Source organism: Megalops cyprinoides, chromosome 4, assembly GCF_013368585.1.
Source record: "Megalops cyprinoides isolate fMegCyp1 chromosome 4, fMegCyp1.pri, whole genome shotgun sequence".
Taxonomy (NCBI): Eukaryota; Metazoa; Chordata; class Actinopteri; order Elopiformes; family Megalopidae; genus Megalops; species Megalops cyprinoides.
The window spans coordinates 30,102,501-30,125,920 of record NC_050586.1 but is presented as its reverse complement, the minus strand read 5'-3'; the positions used below and the strand labels follow the sequence as shown (position 1 = coordinate 30,125,920).

The window sequence follows — 23,420 nt, the reverse complement described above, 5'->3', positions numbered from 1 at the left end:
CAAAAATGTGGTAGTATTACTGACCACACAAAATAATAGTGACAGCATGAACAGGATTTTTATCATTATTATTCACAATAGTGGTCAACATTTACCAAAGTAGCTCATAAAGAAGACAAATTTTGAAAATATTTAAACAATCGCAATGGAAAAATCAGGTAAAATATTTTTCCTAGCATGGCATACCTGACAATTCAGGTACAGTTTTGCTTGATTTTGCACGTCATTGGGTTGTTTCTTTGTCGACAGCTGTGTGTAATATTCGCATAACATTTTTGGGGGGGTCAGTGTGGGGGTAAAGTCCGACCCTGCCTCCGAAGATCATTAATCAGTAAACTTTATTGTGGGGATGAGCTCCTGTTGTCGGGGTTGGGGTTTTTATGGACTTTGTCAGAACTGCGTTTCCTCTCCAATAAAAGACTTGGAGTCTCAGCCACAGAGCTCTGTCAATTGCTAGGCTGGGCAGCATGGGAGGCATACTGAAAAAGGTCCTTCTCTATGGGCTCCTGGGGGCTGCTGTCTTCACCGTGGGCATGCTGCTGGGGCACTTTGCCATCCAGAAGGGCGGGGAGTCCACCCCGGAGTGGCTGAGGGATGTGTCCCGGGACGTGGATGAGCCCCTCATCGAGCGCTTCATCACGGAGGTGGACAATGCTCAGATACGGGAGAACCTCAGGTGACTGCAACACAGCTCTTGGTGGGGTGTGCCACAGTGTTAGGAATTGCCATGAATTATGCCTTTTAATTGCTTACCCACTGTACTATGTTTAGATGGATGGAATAAGAATCTGACAGGTAGACAGACAGACAAGCATCATAATAACAAATAATTTACTGCAATAAGAATACTATAATGACATGAATATGTGACGTTATCTATCTATTTATCTATCTATCTATCTATCTATCTGTCTATCTATCTATCTATCTATCTATTTTGTGTCCAGTTCTGTCTGATAAAGCAACACTATAGACAAGGGTGGCACATCATAAATCGCCAAATTAGTGCAATATATCAATGCTATGTTTCAATTTTATCTCATAGCTTGCATTGTTTTCTGTGCCATGATGGAAGCATGACTCATTGATTGATTGATTGCATTGATTGATTGTATGATTGATTACATTTCCATAATTAATTCTCTGTACTTCACATCCATTTCAGCGCTGATATACCTGAATGATACCCTCAATGAATTGACCATACTCTGAGCTTACCCTGAATGACCATACTTGAAAGACAGCCACGTGCACCAGATGTAAAGTTTGAAGTGTGTGCCTTTTGAATGTGAGACGTTCCTCTGTGCTCCCTGTGTGAGTTTTATCTGCTGCCTCCCCTCCCCTCCTCCCTCAGGGAGCTGACCAGCACCCCCCACATGGCCACCACGGAGGGGGACGAGAGGACGGTGCAGTATATGCTGAAGCGGTGGCAGGACCCCGACACCGGCCTGGACGATGCATGGAGGGAGGAGTACAAGGTGTACCTGTCCTTTCCCAACAAGACCACACCTAACAAGGTGACCGTGGGTGAGTGCGGCATGTGCGTCTGCTGTCAGCGTGTTCTCTCCTTTTGCACTGTGCATGCTGGGAACTGATGTAAATGAAGTACTCTGTGACTGCTCCTTTGTTAAGGATTCTGTCTTAAGTCGCACTGACAATGTCTGACTGCTGTGATCAACTCTGTGTACTTTACGCTTATTTCAGAACATACACGTTTTTAAAAGATGCTTCATTAACAAGTATTTTTCATACTATTCACTGTGCCCTGAGTTCAATCAAAAATTGTCCTTCTGCTTAACTTAAAACGAAATGCAAGTATTACTTCCCAAATTGTTTACCCATAATGAAAATAAACTACATGTAGTGTATTGACAAATATTTTGTTTAGCCCAATAATATATTGTAAATACAATTAAAATATATTGGTGCAATTCAGAAATAATCACAATATACTGAAATGGTGATACTTTACATATTTTATGCAAAAATTCACATATTTTAAATATATTGGTTGAGGTAAAATATATTCTCTAAAATACATTCTCAGTATATTATCTTTTTCATTTTGGTAGTGAGTTCAGAAATCACCAAAACGAATAAATTGTTTGAATTGAATAAAGAGAAAAAGCATTTATTTTCTTAAATCAAAGTTAAAGAACGTTGTCTGAATACAGGGGTTAACTGTGTCCTCTACCACCACCAAAGCGTCCTCATTCATGAGTTATAAATGATACATGCCCATGTGCAGATACGTATTGATGGTATATGCTTTCTGCAATAAGATGTCTGAATTGTGCAGTTAAGCTATAAATGTTAACATTATTTCACAGGAAAGTCTATGAGTGTAAGTCATGTTGACCATTTGATAATTTTGCCAGGGTTTGTGTGAAATACCATTTGCTATCAGTATTTGGAATCTGAGGTGTTTAAAATTTAAGCTGATTTCTAATTTAAGATGTTTACACCATGAGAATGACCAACCAGCTAGAAATAAAAACATGTTTATTGCCAGCAATAAGAATGTAAGGACTTATTGTGACGTTTTATGTCACATTCACTCTCAGGTGTTTAATGACACAACATCATTCTTATCGCAATTGTCATTTTGCCCTGTGATGTGTGTCAAAGTGTCCCCCACCTCCGAGGTTCTCTTCACGGCGAGAGAAAAGGAGAAAGTTTATGAACCTGACCAGAGCCACCCAGACGTGGTCCAGCCTTATGCAGCGTATGCTCCTGCTGGACACCCGAAGGTACCCTACTACTAGAGCACCTAAGGGAATACTGTACATCTCCACTCATACATCACCAGGCACAACCACCCAAATGACTTGCCGGCATACAGCACCTTCAGCCATGCCAAATAAAAGTCCTAAAGAAATACTTTAATCTATCTAGTTACAACCAAAGACCCACAGGTGGTTTTGTTTACCCCTTATCAGTTTCCATAATGAATGATGTAACATATTTCTTATCTGTTTGATCTCATCATTGAAGCCTAACAAAAGCTGTTTGAAAGGAGCATTTACGACTGGCGGCTGTAAGGCCATAACCTTTCATATCCACCTTAAAAGAGGGACGTGTTATCTCATGTTGTAAAACGTCATACAGGCACATTGACCTTCCCAGCTCAGGAAAGTGAGCAATTGAATTAGCTATCCCGTAAGTCTTTTCAGATAAAGATCATTCTGGTGCATATAATCAGATAACGTTCAGATATGATCCCTGTTGGACTGAGTGACACTCAATAAAATGATGCAGCAAATATTATCATGAGAAACAGCCAAAGGAGATACCAGGTGTGAGACAGACAATGCTGGGCTTCATTAATAGACATTCTCGTAATCTAAATGTGGTAAGGAGGGTTGCACAAGTTTTGTTATGTGTCTTTTGATTGACTTGTTCTTGGATGTACAGGGGAAGCTTGTGTATGCCAACCAGGGCAAGGTCAGCGATTATGAGTTCCTGAATTCTACCATGAACCTGGCAGGCACAATTGCCATTGTAAGATATGGAGGAGCAGGAAGAGCGGCAAAGGTAAGACAGCTCATTGATTGTTAGTATACTGTGATGTCACTGATGGGGGCTTGCCACTGATTGGTTAGAAAGGCACCACATTCATGATGAATCTCATAATGAACCAGACAAATTGCCAAATATGTGTGTCTTTACGCCAGTTGTGAACAATCTGGTATTGAGCCAGTAAAGGGTCATTTTGATGGGTGCTAACTGGCATCTTCTGCCCAGGCGATCAACGCTGCCCCATTTGGAGTGATTGGGGTGCTGGTGTACACGGATCCCATGGACATAAATGATGGCAGGATGTCTGACGTAAATGAGACCTACCCCCACTCCTGGTACATGCCACCATCAGGGGTTGAGAGGGGATCATTCAACACCCATTTTGGGGACTTGCGGACACCTTACCTCGCTGCAAAAGGTGACTGCCTGTGACAGTCTTTCAATTGTACCACATGATACTCTGTAAAAAAAAAAAAAAAAAAACTCCATGGAGATATGGAAGGAGGGTGCATGTGTGAATGGGAATTTTTTATTACATTGTACATTAAAAAGAATCTACCACAAGTTTTAACAAAGTAATAGATTTCATTAAGGACAAAAAGGATTTTATGCTTGTTGACCTTTGTTGAAACAGAACCTGTGTGAGTGCCTCTAGAGAGTGCCTCTAGAAGTAGATCATCTTCAGATGATATTATGGGATTTCTGGGATATTCTCACATATCAGCACTTAAAGTACATTTTGCCATCTTTTCTTTTCATGCAGAGCACACTTACCGGATTCCAGAAGCTGACATCACAGGGCTCCCGCCCATACCAACGCAGCCAATCGGGTTTGAGGATGCCTACACTTTGATCTGGTCAGCAGACTTGGGACACTGCTTTGCCATTTCAGACTTAAGAGCTGAATTATGATTTGTTAGAACATTGCCACATCCAAGAAACACAACTCCACAAGGGACATTCAGGAGTGTGATTGGGGTTTGATCTCATTCCAGCTGATTTTATTGGTTGTTGCAGTGAACTGGATGGACCGGCAGCCCCGAGCGACTGGCATGGGGCATTCAACTGTACATACAATGTGGGAGGACCAGGATTCAGAGCCACATCCAGATTCAATAACAGGTACAGTTATAACATATGCTTGCTTTGATTGCTCAGTTTTGTTCTTAAACAGTTACTTTGCATTACAGCGTATCATTTATAAGCTTACGGAGGGTCAAAATGTGAATCAGCTCTCTAGTAGGTTTTGAGAATTCCTCCATCTATGCAAGACAGCACTTCATTCATATGTCCTGCTTTTTTAAATGACTGTGTTGATCTTAACTTCCTGCTGTGGAGCCTATCATCTTCTGAGGAAGTGCAGGGTGGTAGGTGTTCATCATCCTAGTGCTTTCGGCTTTGACAGCCTCAGCTCACTTGCATCAGTCATATTTACAGCGGCCATAATTCCAGGTGGTGTAGTGTTTAAGTAACTAGTTTTTTAATCAAAAGGCTGCAGCACTGGTTGACAGGCAGGTGCACTGAACAAGGTACCTAAAATGAATTACTTACTTTCAATAAATATCCGGTTGTATCGATCAGTATGTAATATAAGCAATGCAAATGGTCCTGAGGTCCTGAGACCTCTGCTCTCTTCCAGTGATGTGAACCTGGACATTTACAACAAGGGCGAGCTGAGGAATTCGTCCAATGTGATGGGCATTATTCGAGGCAGTGTGGAGCCAGGTCAGTCCATTCTCTTTGAAATGTTTCACATAGCACATTTCACTCTGGCACATTCTCGATCATTGTGGATTAAAGCCTAATGTTAGGATTTGTTGTGGAAGGGGCAGCTGTTTTTGTGTAAGTCTCACATTTGGTTATTGTAGATGAAGCGAGTCCCACTGAAATAATGCAAAATCCACAGCTAAGCGGGAACCTGAAGGACTAAGCAAATGCAGTGGTTAGGATGTGTGTGTGCTTGTGATTTTGTCAGGACCACACACTCTTTGTGTATGCATGCACTTTTGTTTTGGGTTTTATCCGACGTGGCGTTTTTTTTTATCAATTGACACTGGCATACAGTGGTTTATTTGGGCTCACCACAACCATAGGTCATTTGTATGTTCTGTTTGTGTCACTGGATCTTGCAAAATGGCATTTTCTGAGTCACCTCTTGAATGTCAGTTTTGCCACCACGCCATTATTTTTAAATAAAAATAAACTAAACATCTAACCCACTGTGGCTCTGGTGGCTGGGGAGCCCAGATAATAGAGATGGTCCTGTGACGAGTTCCCCAGTGTCAGTGAGTTAATCTTTTGCTACCTTGGACTGGGAGGTCTCCGTCATACCACTATTTTGGGGTTTGTTGGTTTGGGTTTTTCCATAGGCCTACCCTCCATACAACACCCTTTCACACCCTTTCGCCTAGCTGTTCCTTTCCCAGCCATTTTCATCCTTTTTTGTCAAACCAGGGAAAGTAGTACCTAGTACCAGTGGGCATGTCTGTGCTTATATGTATGTGAGTGTTTGTGTATGTGTGCGTTCTCTTAGACAGATACATCATCTACGGAAACCACAGGGACAGCTGGGTGAACGGTGCCATTGACCCTAGCAGCGGCACGTCAGTCATGCTGGAGATCACCAGGGTGCTGGGCAAGATGGTGAAGGAAGGTAAGACACTGAGCCTGGAGGCTGTGAAACTGTGAGGCCCTCAAACTGCCAGAGAACAGGGACTGAGCAAAACCCAGGGACATTAAAAACGCTGTAAAATGAGGCTTGAGTAGGTGATCATACAGATGATCCATATCACTTAACTGTGAACCCAACAAGGGAAAAGAATTTCCTGGTAAAGGAATCCAGTTCATGATGACACAACTTACTTACTGGAATCGGATTTACAAAAGTAGGACAGCTGGGGTTGCCTTTGGCTTTGAGGCTGAGGATGGGATGGGATCAGCCCCTTTCCCCAGAAGGTATTGGCTCCCAGAGGCCAGATGCTAGGAAGGTGCAGAAGAAAGTGGTGGAGGTGGGCAGGTAGGAGAAAAAAGCAAGAAGTGAAGTAAAGAGAGAAAAAAAAAACAATTTATCATATTTAAATTCTGGTACAGAAATTGTCTTAACTTCCAAATGAACATTTGAACCTGAGATGAGGGTTATGCAGACTCAAACCACAGACTGGTGATTTTTGCAGGGAAATGGAGGCCCCGTAGATCCATTATCTTCGGCAGCTGGGGGGCAGAGGAGTTTGGACTGATAGGGTCCGCTGAATACACAGAGGTATTTTTTTTATTTGAAAATATGGAAGCCAAACTTAATGCCATACTGCTGCCCTGTCAGACGGGGCATGGAGGCTGATAGTGAAAGAGAAATTCTTAATGGAGAAGTTCTTAACCCCTCTATTTTTTTCCTGCAGGAATATTACAGCAAACTGAGGGATCGCACAGTGGCCTACATAAATGTTGACATCTCAGTGTTTGGTGAGAGTGGTGACACCACACAATTGGTCACACCGCCATCTCAGATATGCCATAGCCTCACATTATAATCCCATGTTTCAAGTTTTGGACATAATTTACTCAAAATAAATAATAGTAATTGCAGTTCCACTACATTCAAGGAAATATTTTACATTATTGCCTGTGTAATTGAAAATGTAGGCATTATCTAATTGCAGAAATACATTTTATTACACTGTACTTACTGCTTGGAAACCCTTAAATACTTAACTCAGACTCAGTAACAGAGGTATGATGCTGCTTTAATGTAAAGAGAGACTAGAAGAACTGAGAAGAAGAGAAACCACATGACTTCGTGTACCAAGATATTCCTTTATCAATGTTCCATGCTATAGCCAATGCCACCCTGAGGGTCCAGGGGTCCCCAGCTGCCCAGAGTGTGGTCTTCACTGCCACCAAGCAGGTGAGAGGCCACCATCCTCTCTGGTGAAAAGATTTATTTATCATATAGAATGGCATGTCATAATACTGGGAAGAACTGTAACCAGCAGTTTTACCACTTGTTAGTCCATTGCCTGGAGGTGCTGTCAAGCATCTTTGCCATAAATGGTGTGCACTTGATGTGCACAAAACATCATGATAAAGATGACTGACAGAACCTTCAAACAATGGATAAGCATTACATCACATTATCATCATTTAACAGACACTCTCATCCAGAGCAACTTACATAGGTTACAAGTCTTACATGTTATCAATTTATACAGATGGATATTTGCTGAGGAAATTGTGCCCAATGGTACCACAGCAGTGCTCCAGCAGGGAACTGAACCAGAAACCTTTTAGTTACCTTTTGGTTATTTTGGTTAAGTGTCAGGCTTGGAGAACTTATGGAGTATCATTTGTACCTCCAGGTGAAGACACCTGGATCCAACCCCACGTCTGTTTATGACAACTGGATTCGCTATTTCAACCGGACCAGCCCCACCCACGGAGTGGTTCCCAAGTGCGTCCTCCTCATCGAGCTCTCACCACACTTTCCATGATCCTCCTCTGTGACTGTCTCCTCAAAGGCTTGATTGGCTAATTCCACTTCACCTCTTTCTCCTTCAGTGTGGCGTTTCTGACTGGGGCAGGAAGTGACTACGCCGCCTTTATCCACTTCCTGGGCATCACCTCCATGGATATCGCTTACACGTATGACAGGGTGAGGATCATATAGACTCGCCTCATGACCAATAACAACACAGGACATGAGGACTCAAAGGACATTTCCTGGTGCTTGTTTACTGGTATTTTTAATGGAGACTGGAAATTAAATCCAGCTTGGTTAATATTGGTGTTTGCTGTCTTATTTTGTCTGGTAGAGTAAAACCAAAGCTCGGATCTACCCTGCATACCACACTGCCTACGACACCTTCAACTACAGTGCCCAGTATATAGACCCAGGTGAGACATCACTTCCAGGGCAGTTACATCATGTGGATAAAGGGAATTCCTGAGGTCAAAATAAGACACTGAGTATGCAAGTTCTGATATGATTTTGACAAAATATCAAAAAATGATGTAGAGGAGTATGATTACCTGGAGCTCATGGCTGAAGATCTATGTTTTTGGGGGATGATGATGCAGCACATAGCAATTGGCACCTTGCCAGTTGCAGATTGTAACTTGAATCATTGCAGTAATGTAGACACTCAGTGAGGGAAAATGGGAGATCAGAATTAAATGTCCCATTGAATACAGCCTAACAGTATACGCTGTCTAATAGTTCTATGTCTCTGGGCATGCAGCGCCCATTTGTACAAAGGAGCCAGAGCTAATCAGAATGGGTAGCTACAGCATATCTCTCTCTCTCTCTCTGGCTCAGGGTTCACCAGCCACCAGACTGTGGCAAGGACTGCAGGGAATGTGTTGCTGCGATTGGCTGACAGCCTCCTTGTGCCCTTCAGCAGCACTGACTATGCCGAGAGCCTAGAGCAGTACCTCAGCACCGCCCTGCAGAACTTCAACGACAGGCTGGCACAGAAGGGCATCTCCATGGGTGAGGTCATGTGAAACCGGGTTGGGTGGAGCTTGAGGGGGCAGACAGAGAGAATGGGAGAGGAGGGAGAATGTGAGTGATAGGAGGAAAGCGATTGCACAGTGTGAGGGAGGAGAAGAGCCACAGGCAGGCATGTGAACATCAGGGGAGGATGGAAACAGCACTGGAGAAATTCCGTCATCACATCCACCAACAGAATCCTAAATGTTTCACATTCCAGAGCCATTAAAGAACGCTGTCACAAAGTTCCGCACGGCAGCCACCAGCCTAGAAAAGCTAATCCAGGAGTCTGACCTTGCCAATGAGACGTGAGTGAGGTCCCGGCTTCTTTCTGCCTTCCCTGGTTGCTTATGGCTGTGAGCTCTTGCACCATTAGGTTCCTCTAACCACCTCCTTGTTCTCTGGCAGGCCCCTGAAGGTCCGCAGGATCAATGACCAACTCATGCTGCTAGAACGGGCTTTCCTGGACCCCTTGGCGTTCCCTGACAAATTTGGATTCAGGTACTGTATGGGGATTCTGTGTTTTTTATTTTCTCTGGACTGTGAACCGCAACTATCAAAAACAATCCTCAGAGCCAGCTGTCCTTCTGTACTACAAAAGCCTCCCCTCACCTCTTTTCACTACTCAGGGTGATCTGATCTTCCTCTCTCTCCTCCCTCAGGCATGTGATCTGGGCCTCCAAGTCATCCTCGGTGGCCACCTTCCCGGGACTTGCCGACGCCTTTGCCCATGCCCAGGAGACCGACCTGCGGCAAGACTGGGACCAGGTGCACAAACACCTGTCCATTGTGACGCAGGCCATCGAGGGCGCTGCCCACACCCTGGAGGAGGTCATCTAGGACGAAGTCCATTCCTATCACAGAGAGACTGCTTGACACACGCACAGTTTGTCTCTACCTGTTTATGATATTGATATTCACAGCATCTGAATGACAAACCATCTTCCCTTAAAATGGCGCTGTTATTTTAATGATCTAAGTCAGAGAACCTCCTTTGTAAATATTTTACAGAACATTTGTCAAGGAATGAAAATTTTGTACCATATCTACTTTTCTGGACTTTTTTCCTGAAACAACCAAATGCATTATTATGTCAAATTAGTATTTTGACTCATACAAAAGTACAGGCTGTTTTTTATAAGTGTGATATACAGTCTTTTTATAATAAGAAAACACGTCCAGATATGGAGAAGACATCAAAACTTCATAACATGCTGCAGACATGCTGAATGTTTTCAATGATTTTATTTTCATATTTTGATTGGTAAGATTGTTTTGGAAATTCATACTGAGTGTTAATTTATGGATGTAAATGAAATGTCTGTAATGTTTGGATTGATATATTCATTTGACTCATGTTGAAGTGAGTGTGATCAGTGACCTATGGCAAGGTGAGGAGCCAGTTTTCCCTGCTAATGCATCAGCTCCCCTGCCAACCCATCAGAACCACTGAAATGAACGCTCACTTTCTGTTGAAACAAAACAGACACAAAAACATTTAATCTGTAGACAAACTGACATTTTGATCAATAAAGTATCTAAAGCTTCAGCAGTTCTTCCCTTTAATTTCATGCAAAGTGTAGCAGACGATGATGAAACACACGATTCCCCGCAGGTTTGCGCTTAAACACAGATAGAAATAAATCATCTGATCAGTCACATTTCACACCATGAATGCAATTTGCAGTCACAGCTAAAGGGGCTTCAGATTTGTGAGCGATTAATAATTAATCAGAAAGGTTTTGATGTATGGAGAGGTCCTCCCTCCTCTAGCTCTTGCGGCTGTAACTACATCACTGCACTGATGAGTTCTCATGGGGGCTTCAGCCCTCTGCTCTGCAAAGACTCATTTCTGTTCGACGTACGATTTAAGGCAGCTTGAAGTGAAGACGTTTGCTCTAGTTCAAAGCCTTACAAAAATCACACACAGTATCTTATTAGATCCCTGTTAGCTTGAACCCAGGACTAAACCCAACATTTTGGATGTGGCAATTAGCCTAACACTGCTATAGATCTAGTTATGTCACGTCTGGTCTGCGTCTGTGCGATATTCCTGCATTGCTGTACTCAGTGTGCTATATACCATGTATCTGCTAAGCAGACATGATTTTCACAGTTCACCTTTTCTATTTACAAAAGATTGATATGTAAAAATAACACACATACACTTATAGAGCCTTAAGTTTGGTTAAGTGCCTAGGTACAAAGGGTATATGTCTCATCTGGGAATCAAACCTGCAACCCACAGTGGAGAAGCCCAACTCCTTAATTGCTGCACCAGGACAATTCTGAGGATCACTGAGGACCAAACTGTAAGATTATAGTAACTTCTGACCAGACATGGTTCAGAATAAGAGAACTGTTGAACCTGACAGCCTTATTATCCTACTTACAAAGAAAGCTCCACACCTCTGGCACCACGTTACAGTTGGAGCCAAGAGCAATTGATTAAGGCAGGCGACAGCCATCAATTGTAGAATACAACCGGGAGTGGGAAATTGGCAGCCACCACCAGACAAAGGAGCCTTTAGCATCAAAAGACTGATTTGCATTAGGAGCATAGGTTGATGTTGCAACAGTGTAAACCTATTGTCTGTTGCCATTTACTTCATGGTATAAAAGGCCGATCACGGTAACAGTTCTCCGAGTTAAAGCTTCACAGGCAGAAATGCTGCTGGAATCCATCTCCACCAAATAAAGCTTTTCTCCAAGTGTGCATTTGGTCCGGTTCATTTACTTTTAAAATTACAAGAAACCAAACGACCACTATTCCGTTGATGTTCCACCTGAGTCCAAGATGCATTTACAGTCCAATGTCCACCATTCACAAATAAATACTGACCACAAGGCAGATGAACAGTCATCATTTCTTTTGAAACCTTTATTTTGTATACAGAGAGAGACCAGCTGCAGGCATTTACTCTTGGCAAGGTTGAAACAAAACAGGGTGTTCTTGTGTTCGGAGACAGCTGGCAGGTGGGAGAGCCTTCAGATTTCTGACCCAGTGACGAGATACAAGACTTCCAAAACAAAGCTCCTGTCACAAGCAGACCTTGCTCCTTTGAAAAACATCAACAGATTTGGCACATCCAAGTAGACAAGGTGTTGATTGCTCTTTTAAATATTGCTTTGACAAGTCGAAGGTTTCTCCGATTATTTCTGACAGGTGGGGTTTTTTTCTTTCCCGGTTGAAAACAGCACGTTTGTCTTGGCTAAGCCTGGCAGTGTAGGTGTCTGCCTGCAAACTGTGGATAGGTAAGACTGAGAAATAAGAATAAAAATCACTGCTAGTTATACAGGCTGTGTTTGACTCAGTGTGCTGTGCAGTACTGTACCCTTCCATGTCACAAAAATGAATAAAGGTGCCCGTTTTCTATGTATGTGAAGCAGACTTTTCAACATCATTCAACCAATTCAGCAGACTGCACTGACAGGGGGAAATACCAGTTTCCTGTATAGCTCAACACAATAGCAAAGCACAGGCAGAGCGAACTACACTTGGAAACATTATGCTGTGCAACCCTAAGATATAACACTTTTTGAAAAGTCCCCCTTCTTAAAAAAAACAAACAAAAACTTTAGTTCTACAACACATATTCGCAAATGCAAGTGCAGCCAGATTTGTGGAAGATGCCTCAAAGCAAATGTCCATGCTTAAATATGTGGGGCATTTCTGTACTGTATCAAATTGTGATCTAACGCTGCAACAGAAGACTTGCTTGTATCCTGACCATTATAAATAGCACACTGAAGAGACACCATCTTTAGCAAACTCTGTATTCATCAGGGTCTTCTGTAGGTCTGTTGTGAATACACATGTCCAGTGCTGTGCAGGTGACTTTGTGTTGTAATACCACCTGCTCAATTGAAGGCTTATCTTCTTGTGCTGTATTCAGTCACACAGAAAAGTATTTTGACCAGTAAACCAACATGGGGTCCTAGTAAATGGCAATCACTTTCAGTATAAATCACTTTCAATTGCTAATTTTGAAAAGAAAATGTAATAATCTATAAACCATTTCAGATTATTTCAAAACTGTCAAAGCAGATTTCAAAGCACCATTTTCCTTGAACACATTTTGAAAACATGTGCAAAAACAACGCTTGGACATGTTTAGTCCTGTACTCAAAAATCCATAATTGTGATTCTTTTTTTCATTTAGTTAACATTGGTAATCAAAAAGTGATTTATTTGGTCTTTATGTGTTTAAGTGTTTCATCAAAAGAGGTCCCCTGTGGCTTGTTCTCTTGGCTGATTCTGTTTTTGCCAATCTCAGGTTTGAACATTGTCAGATATGCAGGGAGCATAAATACAAGTCAAGGGCAGGCCAGGAGGTGCATTTGTAACTGTGACCACCAACATATATGCATATATAAGGGTGCAGGTGAGTCACTCAAGATCATATTTTCTGATGCCTGCAGGTCCTTAACCTCATGCTGATTATCCTGTCAGGTAACTGCCAATTTTCATGCTTTCAATCAATACTGATTTGTGATTGCACGCATACTTTTTTGCACTGTGTTTCTGTACCTTGTTATTGATGTCCTATGGGAGTAACTAAGATCACACCCAGGGTCAAATGAACAGAACTCCCATAACCAAAGCGTTTGATCTTTTTCCCCAGCAGTCCCAGACACCGGTGTTACTTGCCAGTCACGGAGGTTCATCCTTTAAATATAAACAATTTTTTTTCCCCTATTTTAAATCCCCAACCGCCCTCCCCCCTCCCTTCTTGGAACCCCTCCCCCCTTCTTCTTACCACCCCTCCACAAACACACTCTCTACACTGTCCCCCCAAATAAATCACACTCACTAACTGTGCAGCATATTGCTTTAAGACATCTGCAAATAAATTAAATACTACTGCTTGCTTTCCCACTGCTCGGACTGTTAACAGAATGATCTAATGCACAAAGTTCTTCAGTCTGTCTGCAACGGGGGGGGGCTGGGACAAACAGTGGTAGATCCCATCACACAGCCCTCAGAGTCACTCTGTATGGGACTTCGCCAAAGAGGAAGATGTTTGGACAACATGGCAGCATGTGTGTCAAATGATGGCACCCCTTCATTTGTGTGGCCTGTGAGGTCACTCCACCCCACAGAGCTGACTCCTGTAGGTTTACTCCTGCGTGAAACCGCAAATAACGACACTCCACGGTCCTTCTGCACTCTCACCCATTCCCAGGCTCTTAAAGGGGAACCATTTCCCCTCTGTTATGTCCCAGTGGTGGATCTTCTCTCTCAGACAGCAGGGAGTCCATGAGAGGGGAGGGATGCCGCGTGTGTAGTTGAGCGACTGGTTCAGGGTGTGCGGTTGTTATTGGTCCACTTGACAGGGGGCCAGGCCCAAGCCTGGGGTTGCAGTCTGGGGGGTTGGGTATGCAGACAGAACGAAGGGCACTTGCTCTAACTATAAAAATGGCACTAAGAAGAGGACTTTGTTACAAGGCATGCATGTTAACACTGAAACCAAAGAGAATTTTGTGATGTGATGTATGTGTGTGCGTGTGTGTTTGTCTTTCAAGTTTCCTTGGTTTATTGTGTTTTTGTCCTTATATGAACAGTCGCTATCTGTCCCCTGTCTGCCAGCAATGACCTCCAGGGAGCAGCAATGGCTGGGTTCAGACCCTGGGAGAGTATTTTGGGTTTCTTGGCACCTCGGTGAAGGACTTCTGCTCATAGGGGATCCCCGTGTCCACCTCGATGGATTTGCGGGAGAATAGCAGCCGGATATCATCGTGCAAGTAGATTTTCCCAGATTTGGAGCTCTGGAATCTGAAAGATTTAGGGTGAGTTTCATTCACTGCTAGCACAGAGAGAAAGTGTGTGAGAAGCTGATGAATAAATAATAAGACCCTGACTTGGAATAAGTATATTGGAGCATACAGAAAAAACACAGTGAGATAAAAAGCACACCTGAGGTGTATCAGGTAGCAGAGGATCTTCTTCCTGTCCGTGGCCCCTCCTTCTGACTTCTCTCCTTTCCCCTCCCCCTCCTCCACTGGCACCAGGAAGATACGATGGCGCAGGAAAGTCATATGATTGACAGGCATGTCCCCGAAGTTATACGTCACCAGGAACATCTTAACCACTGTTTTGTTGGGGTTGAATAAGGTCTGCAGGGGTGGCGGAAAAGCACTAGAATTAACTCACTGTGAAAAATATGACATTTATGAGCACACTGAGAAAAAGAATATGGTATTTGCATCCCTCATGCTGAGAAGCTCAAGTGAATTTGAATGCGACAGAGAGAAACAGTGTGAGAGAGATTCAGAAACTGTCACAGAGAGACAGAGAAAAACAGAAAGAGAAATGGAGACAAGTCTCTTACCACTTGGATGGTCCCTGCTTTGGGTACACTGTACCCTTTCTTTCCCAGTGGCTCCAGGTAGATCACACCCTGAAACAACACAAGCGCTGATATACCAGGGGCATGTGCTAACAACCACTCACATACATACATATCCACACACACACACACACACACACACACACACACACACACACACACACACACACAGACACACACAGACACACACAGACACACACAGACACACACAGACACACACAGACACGCACACACACAGCAGCGTTACCAGGAAGGGTGACGGTGCGCTGTGCTCAGAGATGTCATAATAGGTGACCTGGACGGGCAGGGTGGCGTGCTGCGGGCAGTAAGAGCCGCTCGCCCCAATCTCTGCAGTGAAGCCCTCGATCCGGCCCGATGGGGAGAAGCGGCCCTTCAGGATGGACTCCTGGACAGACAGCAGGACACAGTGAGTACTCACACATTACAGGCCCCTCTTTCACTGCATGCCGTTTCATAACCTACCAAGAGGCCTACAACTTATCATTGTATGTGTGAGTGTACATGTGTATGCATACATGTGTATGTGCAAGCGTCTCTGTGTGTTTGTGTGTGTGTGCACATGAGTGTGTGAGTGTACGAAAGGCATCTGTATGAGTATGAGTGTGAGTGCATTCGCGTGTGTATGCACATACTTGCGTGCGTGTGTGAGTGTGTGTGTGTGTGTGTGTTTGTGTGGATGAGAAGAGAGGGTGGGAGTAGGTAGATCCGTTGACATGCACATCATCACCTCAAAGTTTCCCAGGAGGGCGTGGCTGACGGAGGCGGAGGGCCAGCTGGAGCGCCCAGAGCGACAGGGCTCCGATCGCCGCCCACTGCGCAGCTGACGTCTGGACAGGGAGAGAGGACAATCAGCACAGACAGAAAGGCACATTCACTCACTGCATACCGGAGAGCCCCAGAGAGGCTCGGACTCAGTCCTACAAGCATCAGTAACTGTGCTAAGGAGCTGCAGCTGAACTGGAGGAACAGTGGAAGCCCTTGGGATGGAAAAGAGTGGCCACGTGATCCCTACTGTGGATGGAGCTACCAGGTGCTACCAATCAAAACACGTTAAATTCCATAGCCAAACACTATGATTGGGTGAACCCATAAGGTCACTGATTGCAGATGACAGCTCCACCCATTTTGGAGTTCATAAAGCCTCACTCTCCCAACACTGTGAAACCCTACTCCCTCTAATCCCCTGTGAATGTGCATGACTCCGGCTGGGTTTCCATGGCAGCAGTACCAGATGTAAGCAATTCATTGTTGCACAGGAAGAAGAGTAGAGGTGAAATCCCTGTTTATGCCAGGAATCTTTGGGGAGGACCAATAATAATTATATACATTTTTTTCCACCCTGTTTCCATTGGAACATCTCTGAGCAACTGGTTCTCATTAAGGATTTCTTCTTGCCTGTTCCAGAGTTGTGGGAGGAGTAGGGTACTGCAGGAAATCCAAATCTGCTGGTGAACTGAATGTGGGGAATACTACTAGGTAACCAACACACGCACATGCACACCACATAATGGGTGGAGCTCCTCTATGCTGTCAATCACTAACTTGTATGACTGTGAACCAATGAAAAGACTTTGATGTCCAGAGCAGAACACTGGTTGACTGGTTCAAATCAGTGAGTCACTGATGACACATGCTGGCTCCATCCAGTCAGGGCCTCATGAATCCCAACACTCTTCCTGTTCACAGACCATGCCTGAGACAGCGGTCAGTATCCAGACAACAACAAGTGAGGGATGTATAACTGCTGCCATTTGAACTTTTGGGACACTGAACATTTCTTGGGAGTTGTCATGCAATATGGAGCACCCAGCCTGGCTAACAATTTAGGGGATACATTACATGAACCTGCTAGCTTTATTGGAAAGTACTCATTCATTCAGTGTGAAACATGTATAGCAGTGAAACTTAGTTAACATAGACCCCTTAAAGGCACCCTCACTTTCGCATATATTTTACCTTCTGCTGAAACCAGGAGTTCAATGAACAGTCAACTACCATGGAAAGAGGGTGCACTTGTGGAAAGTACTACATACAGGTATACTACACACACTAAATAAAAGTGTGTATCTAGGTAAAACACTACATACAAGTACCACTATAAAATAAAACTGAGAAAACATGAGCGCAACAGTAGGTTCCCTCCCTGAAGTGGCAGCTTTTTTCAGCAAGTGAAGTGAAAGTGAACTCACGATTTCAGCCGGGTCCCGCAGCTCAGTCTCCTTCCTGCTCTGGTGCCATCTGTGGCGCTCTGCGATGAAAAGGATCCCGTTCAGAGCCAGATCAGTAAAACCCTGACCCTACTGAAAGGGTTAAACATGCTCTGTGTTTGGTGGCTCGGGTCCTGTTCATTCAGTGCTCCGTGCTTCGGGATGGTGCGTTTGATTGGCCTCATGAAAATGTTTCAGACCTTACGGTCACAAACTTTTCACATCATTTTAACATAATGTACCCATTATGAAACTTAATATTTTAGTATTTAAGACAGCGATCATCAAAGAAATTTGTGACAGAGGGCATTCTTTAGGAAAAATGTGAGTTGTGGTGGATATTACTGTATGAAGAGAAGAGTAATCAAGAAGAGGTCACCTAGGGAAACCGTGTTAGGAACAATGATGTGTGTTTAAAATGAGCTGCAGTATATGTATATGTTTACTGAACTTTTGTAAGCAATTCCTATTACTTAAAATAACACACAGCAAATAATGATATTCACCACCCACTGCCCCAGAGGCAGAGAGGACAATATAATAATGTGGCGTAGTAATTATTTGGCAAATGTTTTGTATTGTTATGACAGAAATGAATATAAACACAACCACCCCGTGAATGTGCACCCCATTTTATAGAACTGCAATAAATCTAAGCTATCTTATCTGTAATAGTTGTTCTTTCTGCATGTGTCTGCATATGTCACCCACAGCAAGGCAGTGCCATGCTTACCTGCAGAAACTGACTGACCCCAAATGCACATGCACTGTCAAAGTTCAGGCCATTCATGGTCACTCTGACTAGGCCTGCCTCAGCGTTGCCTGGCTGCCGTTGGGCGTACCACAGTGACCATCAGCTGGGCCCTGGACCCGGCACGGATATGACCCTGCCCTGCATGACCTAAGTCTCCCTCCAAATTTAAAGTCAAATTCGAATTCAACCCCCTCTCACTGCTTTCTTGCTGACTCTGTCTCTCTACCGCTCTATCTCTTGCTCTCGTTGCATTTCCTACAGGTCACTTCAAACAAATCAAGGTGGAGTATGAGAGAATTCTGAGCCAGTCACTCATAACCACTGAATTGTGTTTGAGATCAAATACCCTAAAATAAAAAATAAAATCAAGCTTGACCTGATAGTGGCATCACATCTGGTGAGTTAATGAAATTTAAACTCTGCTTTCGGTGGTATAAAAACAACTAATTATGAATCTGAGGCCTCCATTGATCTGAACCAGCTTTTTAATGAACCGTTCATTGGCATGAGACCCACACAGATCCAGTCAGACTCAGTGGCAGCAGTTAACTCACCTTGGGCCTCTCGCGAGCGGAGGGCAGGAGGTGGTTCCAGAAGGGGGCGCCCTTGGCGTCTGTGCTGCGACAGGCTCCAAGGCCCAGGCCGGGGGCCAGCAGTGCCAGGCGGCTCCGCTTGGAGGTAGATGGGCCCTCGTCCTCTGAGCAGGAGTCCCCTGTGTCGCTGGAGGACAGGAGCCTCTTCTTGGCAGGGCAGGAGGTACCAGACCCACAGGGGGACGTGGTGCCCCCTGGGAGGAGTGTTTGAGGGCCACAGGGGGTCTTCTCTGAGGAGGGGAGGCCGTTGGTGGAGTCCGCCTGGGTAGCCCTCCGTTCTGGAGACGATTCTAGGCCTTCCACCCAGTCCCTTGCCTCATTGGGGCCCAGGTGGTCCGTGGGTAGAGAGTCCCCTAGGTGATGGAGTGTCCGATCGGCCTGGAGCCCTGTTAAGCTCTCATTGTAACAGTCCTCACCGCTGTGCTGCCCTGGAGTGCAGCTTGGAGCTCTGCCCGCTGGTGGGGGCTCAGTCCTGGGCAAGAGGCCGAGGGTCATGGGGTCACGGGTTTGGGAAGAGTGCAGAGCCTGGAGATCGGCCAGAGGCTCAGATCTGGGGGACAATGGGGAGTGGAGATCGGTCTGGGACTGGGATCTGGGAGACAGGGGAGAATGGTGGTCATTCAGGGGCTGAGATCTGGGAGACAGGGGAGACTGAAGGTCAGTCAGGGGCTGGGATCTGGGGGACAGGGGAGAATGGTGGTCATTCAGGGGCTGAGATCTGGGAGACAAGGGAGACTGAAGGTCAGTCAGGGGCTGAGATCTGGGGGACAGGGGAGAATGGTGGTCATTCAGGGGCTGAGATCTGGGGGACAGGGGAGAATGGAGGTCATTCAGGGGCTGAGATCTGGGAGACAGGGGAGAATGGAGGTCATTCAGGGGCTGAGATTTGGGGGACAGTGGAGAATGGAGGTCATTCAGGGGCTGAGATCTGGGAGACAGAGGAGACTGAAGGTCAGTCAGGGGCTGAGATCTGGGGGACAGGGGAGACTGAAAGTCAGTCAGGGGCTGAAATCTGGGGGACAGTGGTGAGTGGAAATCGGTCTGGGACTGGGATCTGGGAGAGGGTGGGGCTCCAAGTTCAATGAAGGGCTGTGCCCTGGGCAGGGCCGCGTTCTGGAGGTCGGCCTGCAGCTGGGACCTGGGGGAAAGTGGAGAGTGTGGCTCAGCTAGGAGCTGAGGCCGAGGGAAGAGTGGGCTCTGGGCATCGGGGACAGGTCTGTGGTGGTTGTGCAGTGCGGGGCGTCTGCCGGGGGTGGGGGAGGTTGGGAGGGGGGGCGTTGCCTGTCCATTTGGGCTGTGGTTTGGTGCGCAGTCTCTGTGCTCTATCACGCTCGCGGCCGTGTGGGAAAAGTGCTGTCCAGGGCCGCACAGCACGTCACCGTCCGACTCCTCCTCCTGCGATGACTCGGCACACGATTGACCTGTCAGGTGGGGGCGCTTGTGATTCGCCAGGGCCCCCTCCAGACCCCTCTTCACCCCAGGCCTCGAGGCCCGCTGTCCGTCAAGGGGGTCAATGTAGCCCCCCCTCTGGGAGAAGATTGACAGCTGGTACACCTTCTGCAGTTTGATCTCCTCCTCCCCGAAGGGTCGCAGAGGCCCCGGTCTCGCCCCGGGGTCCACGGCCGCTCTCTGGGCGCCAGGGAGCGGCAGGGCCCCCTCCTGGGCTGGGAGGTCCACCGGGGCATCCTTGCGTGCTACTTCCACGTGAATGTGTCGCATAGTTCCTTCGTTCGACTGATTGTGATCTGCTTGTGTGCACCAGGGTCAAGTAAAAATGTACAAATGGGAAAAAAAGTGCAAAAAGATTGACACAGGGCGACTCTCGCTTAGAGAGTGCTCGTGCCTAAAGAGTCACTGCTCTGCTGCCAGTCTGACAGAGACGCGTCCCTACAGGGAGCACAGAAGCACAGCACCTGTAACAGATCCACACACACAGAGGGGAGAAGAGTTAGGAGAGACAGTGCTGAATGCATGTTGTTTCAAAGCACTGGATTGGCTAAATTTGAAAATTCTGCCATTTTCAAATGTAAGTTCTGGCCACTTATCACACATGTTAATCATTTTCATATATGGACACTTAATCATGGGTATTTTGAAACAGATTTTTTTCATTTTTTTTTCAAACATTTTATGCTTATAGCTCCAGACACATGTACTGGCAAGCAAGGCAGCTTATGATAATAAATTAGATGAGTTGTATGTATGCTGTGGTGAGTATATGCATTATGTCAAAGATTAGGGAAAACAGAATCTTAATACCCGCCAAGTTTCAGTAGAGGTATCAGTGAGTACACGAAGGATCACAGTCTCTCAACCAACATGCAAGACATACAACACCAGACATCTTTAGGATTACAAAGATTGCACGCTTTGCCTCTCTTGAATTTTCCGTTAAGAACATTTTTAGATATGGTCCCTGTCACCAACAGTACTGTGTGACACCTTTTCCAGTGAGATTAGAATCTCATGGCACCCTCTCTGGTTATGTAGGGAAATGGCCAAAGTATTTGGGGAGTATTTACCCCTCCTGTCCTCCAACTCTCTCCTGGCTGTGCCGCATCTGCCCCACGGTGGAGTTCTGCTCCCCTGCCTCTACCCCAGGTGCCCATCCATCCCCGCAGCTGCCTCTCCGAACCAGAAACAGCATCCCCAGACAGCAGGCGAGGAGTGCGGGAATAGAAGGGGGGTGTCGTTCAACACCTTCCCAGGACACACCACCTGTGGGGACATACACCGCATGACTCATCAGCTCATTGATATACATTACATACATACATACAAGCACCTAAGAGGCAGCATTGAACCACACAATTAAACACCACTCTAGCACAAATCACAATAGACTCTGGACTGCAGGTCCATTCTGGTGTTGGTACCGGCTGGATTCAAGCCTCAGGTATCTGCGAGTACTGGACTAAATATGTAATAAAGGTACAGCCCTTGGGCTAGTCTGCTGATGCCATTCCAAAGGTCAAAGACTTAAACTGCAATTTGGCTCAAAATGTAATCATGTACCAAGGATCAGGTTAATTATATACAATAGCAGTAAACAATAGGTACTTGTAAGCTTTTTAAAGTCTGCATACAATCTTCTGCTTAGAGAAGAATTCATACATTATGTACAGTACCAATCAAAAGCTCGGACACACCTGATAAAGATAATGGAAAACATGCATTCAAAGACATTTTGATCTAAAGACTTATGCTTAAATGCTTGAAATTTGTTTCTTAGACAAATATAAATAGTGAAGTTGATACCTATGTATGAATTTCTTTCCAAAAAAATTCAAGTTCTGTGTTCCAGGCTTTTGTTTTTACTTTCAGCACTAGACTGACTGACAGTGTGCCTGTTGTTTCAGTCAGTATCAAATTCATCCAGCACGAGGCACTAGCTGATCTGTCTGGCGAAAAGCGCTGTGAGCCGGACTCACCGAAGGCTGGTCGTCAGTGAGGTGGCAGTTTGCTGGCGGGAACGGCGTGCTGACAGGAAGTGACTCTCTGCAAGCTCCTCCTCGATACAGGCATCATCCAGACACGCCCCTCCCAGGCGTCTTCGCGTGGGGTTCCACTCGCGGCCCTCATTATGTCACGGGCATTCCAGAACACTGGGAAGGAGGAGGGGACACGTCAAACAAACAGTCAACCAATAGGTGTGACTGGGACAGATCAATATCACAGCAAGTGGCTTCCCCTCTGATAACTCCCTGCAGTGGACTTTGGTGGCATAAAAAAATCCTATTGAGACAAATGAAGTTCAGCTCATTTAAAAAGAGGAAGCAATTCTGAGTGTCATTTCACACATAGTGAAAGACCATCAGGCCCAACCTCATGTTGTGATAACATCGAGTCTGACAACATTACAAAACACCACCCTGCTCCTCAAAGCAGTCCATTGCCCCACACTGCCCTCTGGGGTGTTACAAAATCTACTGTCTTTGTAACACCCCGGCTGTGTAAACACTACCACCATCACTCTAAAATCCTCCCAGGACCTCACTGCAGGTCAGTGTGAGAAACATACGGATGTCTGAGGCATCTGATCAATATGATTACACTATTCATGTTTACAGTATTCATGTGACACGCCTATGAAGAGTGACCTGCATAAGCATTCACGCTGAAGTAATTCAGGTAAAGTATGTTACTCAAGGGAAAGCAGTAATGGCCCACCTGAAATTCCATCTTCTGGTTACCCTTCCGGCTCCCAAACTCCTATTCCACATCGCTGTCTGTTAGAGTCAGACCAATATTCAGCTGCTGTTACTACAGGGCCCACGTGCTAATGTATTGAAAATGTTTCCTGCTGTTGTGCTCAAAGTTTTACCACATTGCCAGGTTGCCCCTCTCCCTTTACACCCTTCCTGCACTCCCTGTACATTACATTACATTACAGCGGCTCTTAACTTAAACTACTTATAATTTTGCCATGCTGTCCATTCATGCTCTTTGATATTTACTGAGGCAATGTAGATGCGTACAACAAGTGTGCAACAG

The 23,420-nt window shown here is 45.2% G+C and overlaps 2 protein-coding genes across 2 annotated transcripts in view; one reads left to right on the top strand and one right to left on the bottom strand.

The window, feature by feature from the left end:
- Positions 1-467: 467 nt before the first annotated feature.
- On the top strand, positions 468-9,841 carry naaladl1 (N-acetylated alpha-linked acidic dipeptidase like 1). The gene is made up of 19 exons (XM_036526811.1): positions 468-676; positions 1,355-1,527; positions 2,629-2,750; positions 3,415-3,534; positions 3,745-3,937; positions 4,283-4,376; positions 4,537-4,641; positions 5,159-5,244; positions 6,053-6,172; positions 6,693-6,778; positions 6,915-6,978; positions 7,353-7,420; positions 7,872-7,963; positions 8,071-8,164; positions 8,325-8,406; positions 8,828-9,001; positions 9,222-9,309; positions 9,410-9,502; positions 9,664-9,841. The coding sequence occupies exons 1-19, from the start codon at positions 468-470 to the stop codon at positions 9,839-9,841; spliced, it is 2,241 nt and encodes a 746-aa protein (XP_036382704.1).
- Positions 9,842-13,945: 4,104 nt separating this feature from the next.
- LOC118776659 (protein FAM214B-like) overlaps positions 13,946-23,420 on the bottom strand; it is a 16,687-nt gene continuing 7,212 nt past the window's right edge. The window contains exons 3-11 of the mRNA XM_036527139.1: positions 22,358-22,531; positions 21,449-21,644; positions 18,888-20,839; positions 17,562-17,620; positions 16,100-16,199; positions 15,599-15,757; positions 15,334-15,402; positions 14,919-15,118; positions 13,946-14,777 (exon numbers count right to left, since the gene is read on the bottom strand). Of these exons, the coding sequence (XP_036383032.1) occupies positions 14,624-14,777; positions 14,919-15,118; positions 15,334-15,402; positions 15,599-15,757; positions 16,100-16,199; positions 17,562-17,620; positions 18,888-20,645 (2,499 nt within the window). The 5' untranslated portion in view covers positions 20,646-20,839; positions 21,449-21,644; positions 22,358-22,531 and the 3' untranslated portion in view covers positions 13,946-14,623. The remainder of the gene's footprint in view (positions 14,778-14,918; positions 15,119-15,333; positions 15,403-15,598; positions 15,758-16,099; positions 16,200-17,561; positions 17,621-18,887; positions 20,840-21,448; positions 21,645-22,357; positions 22,532-23,420) is intronic.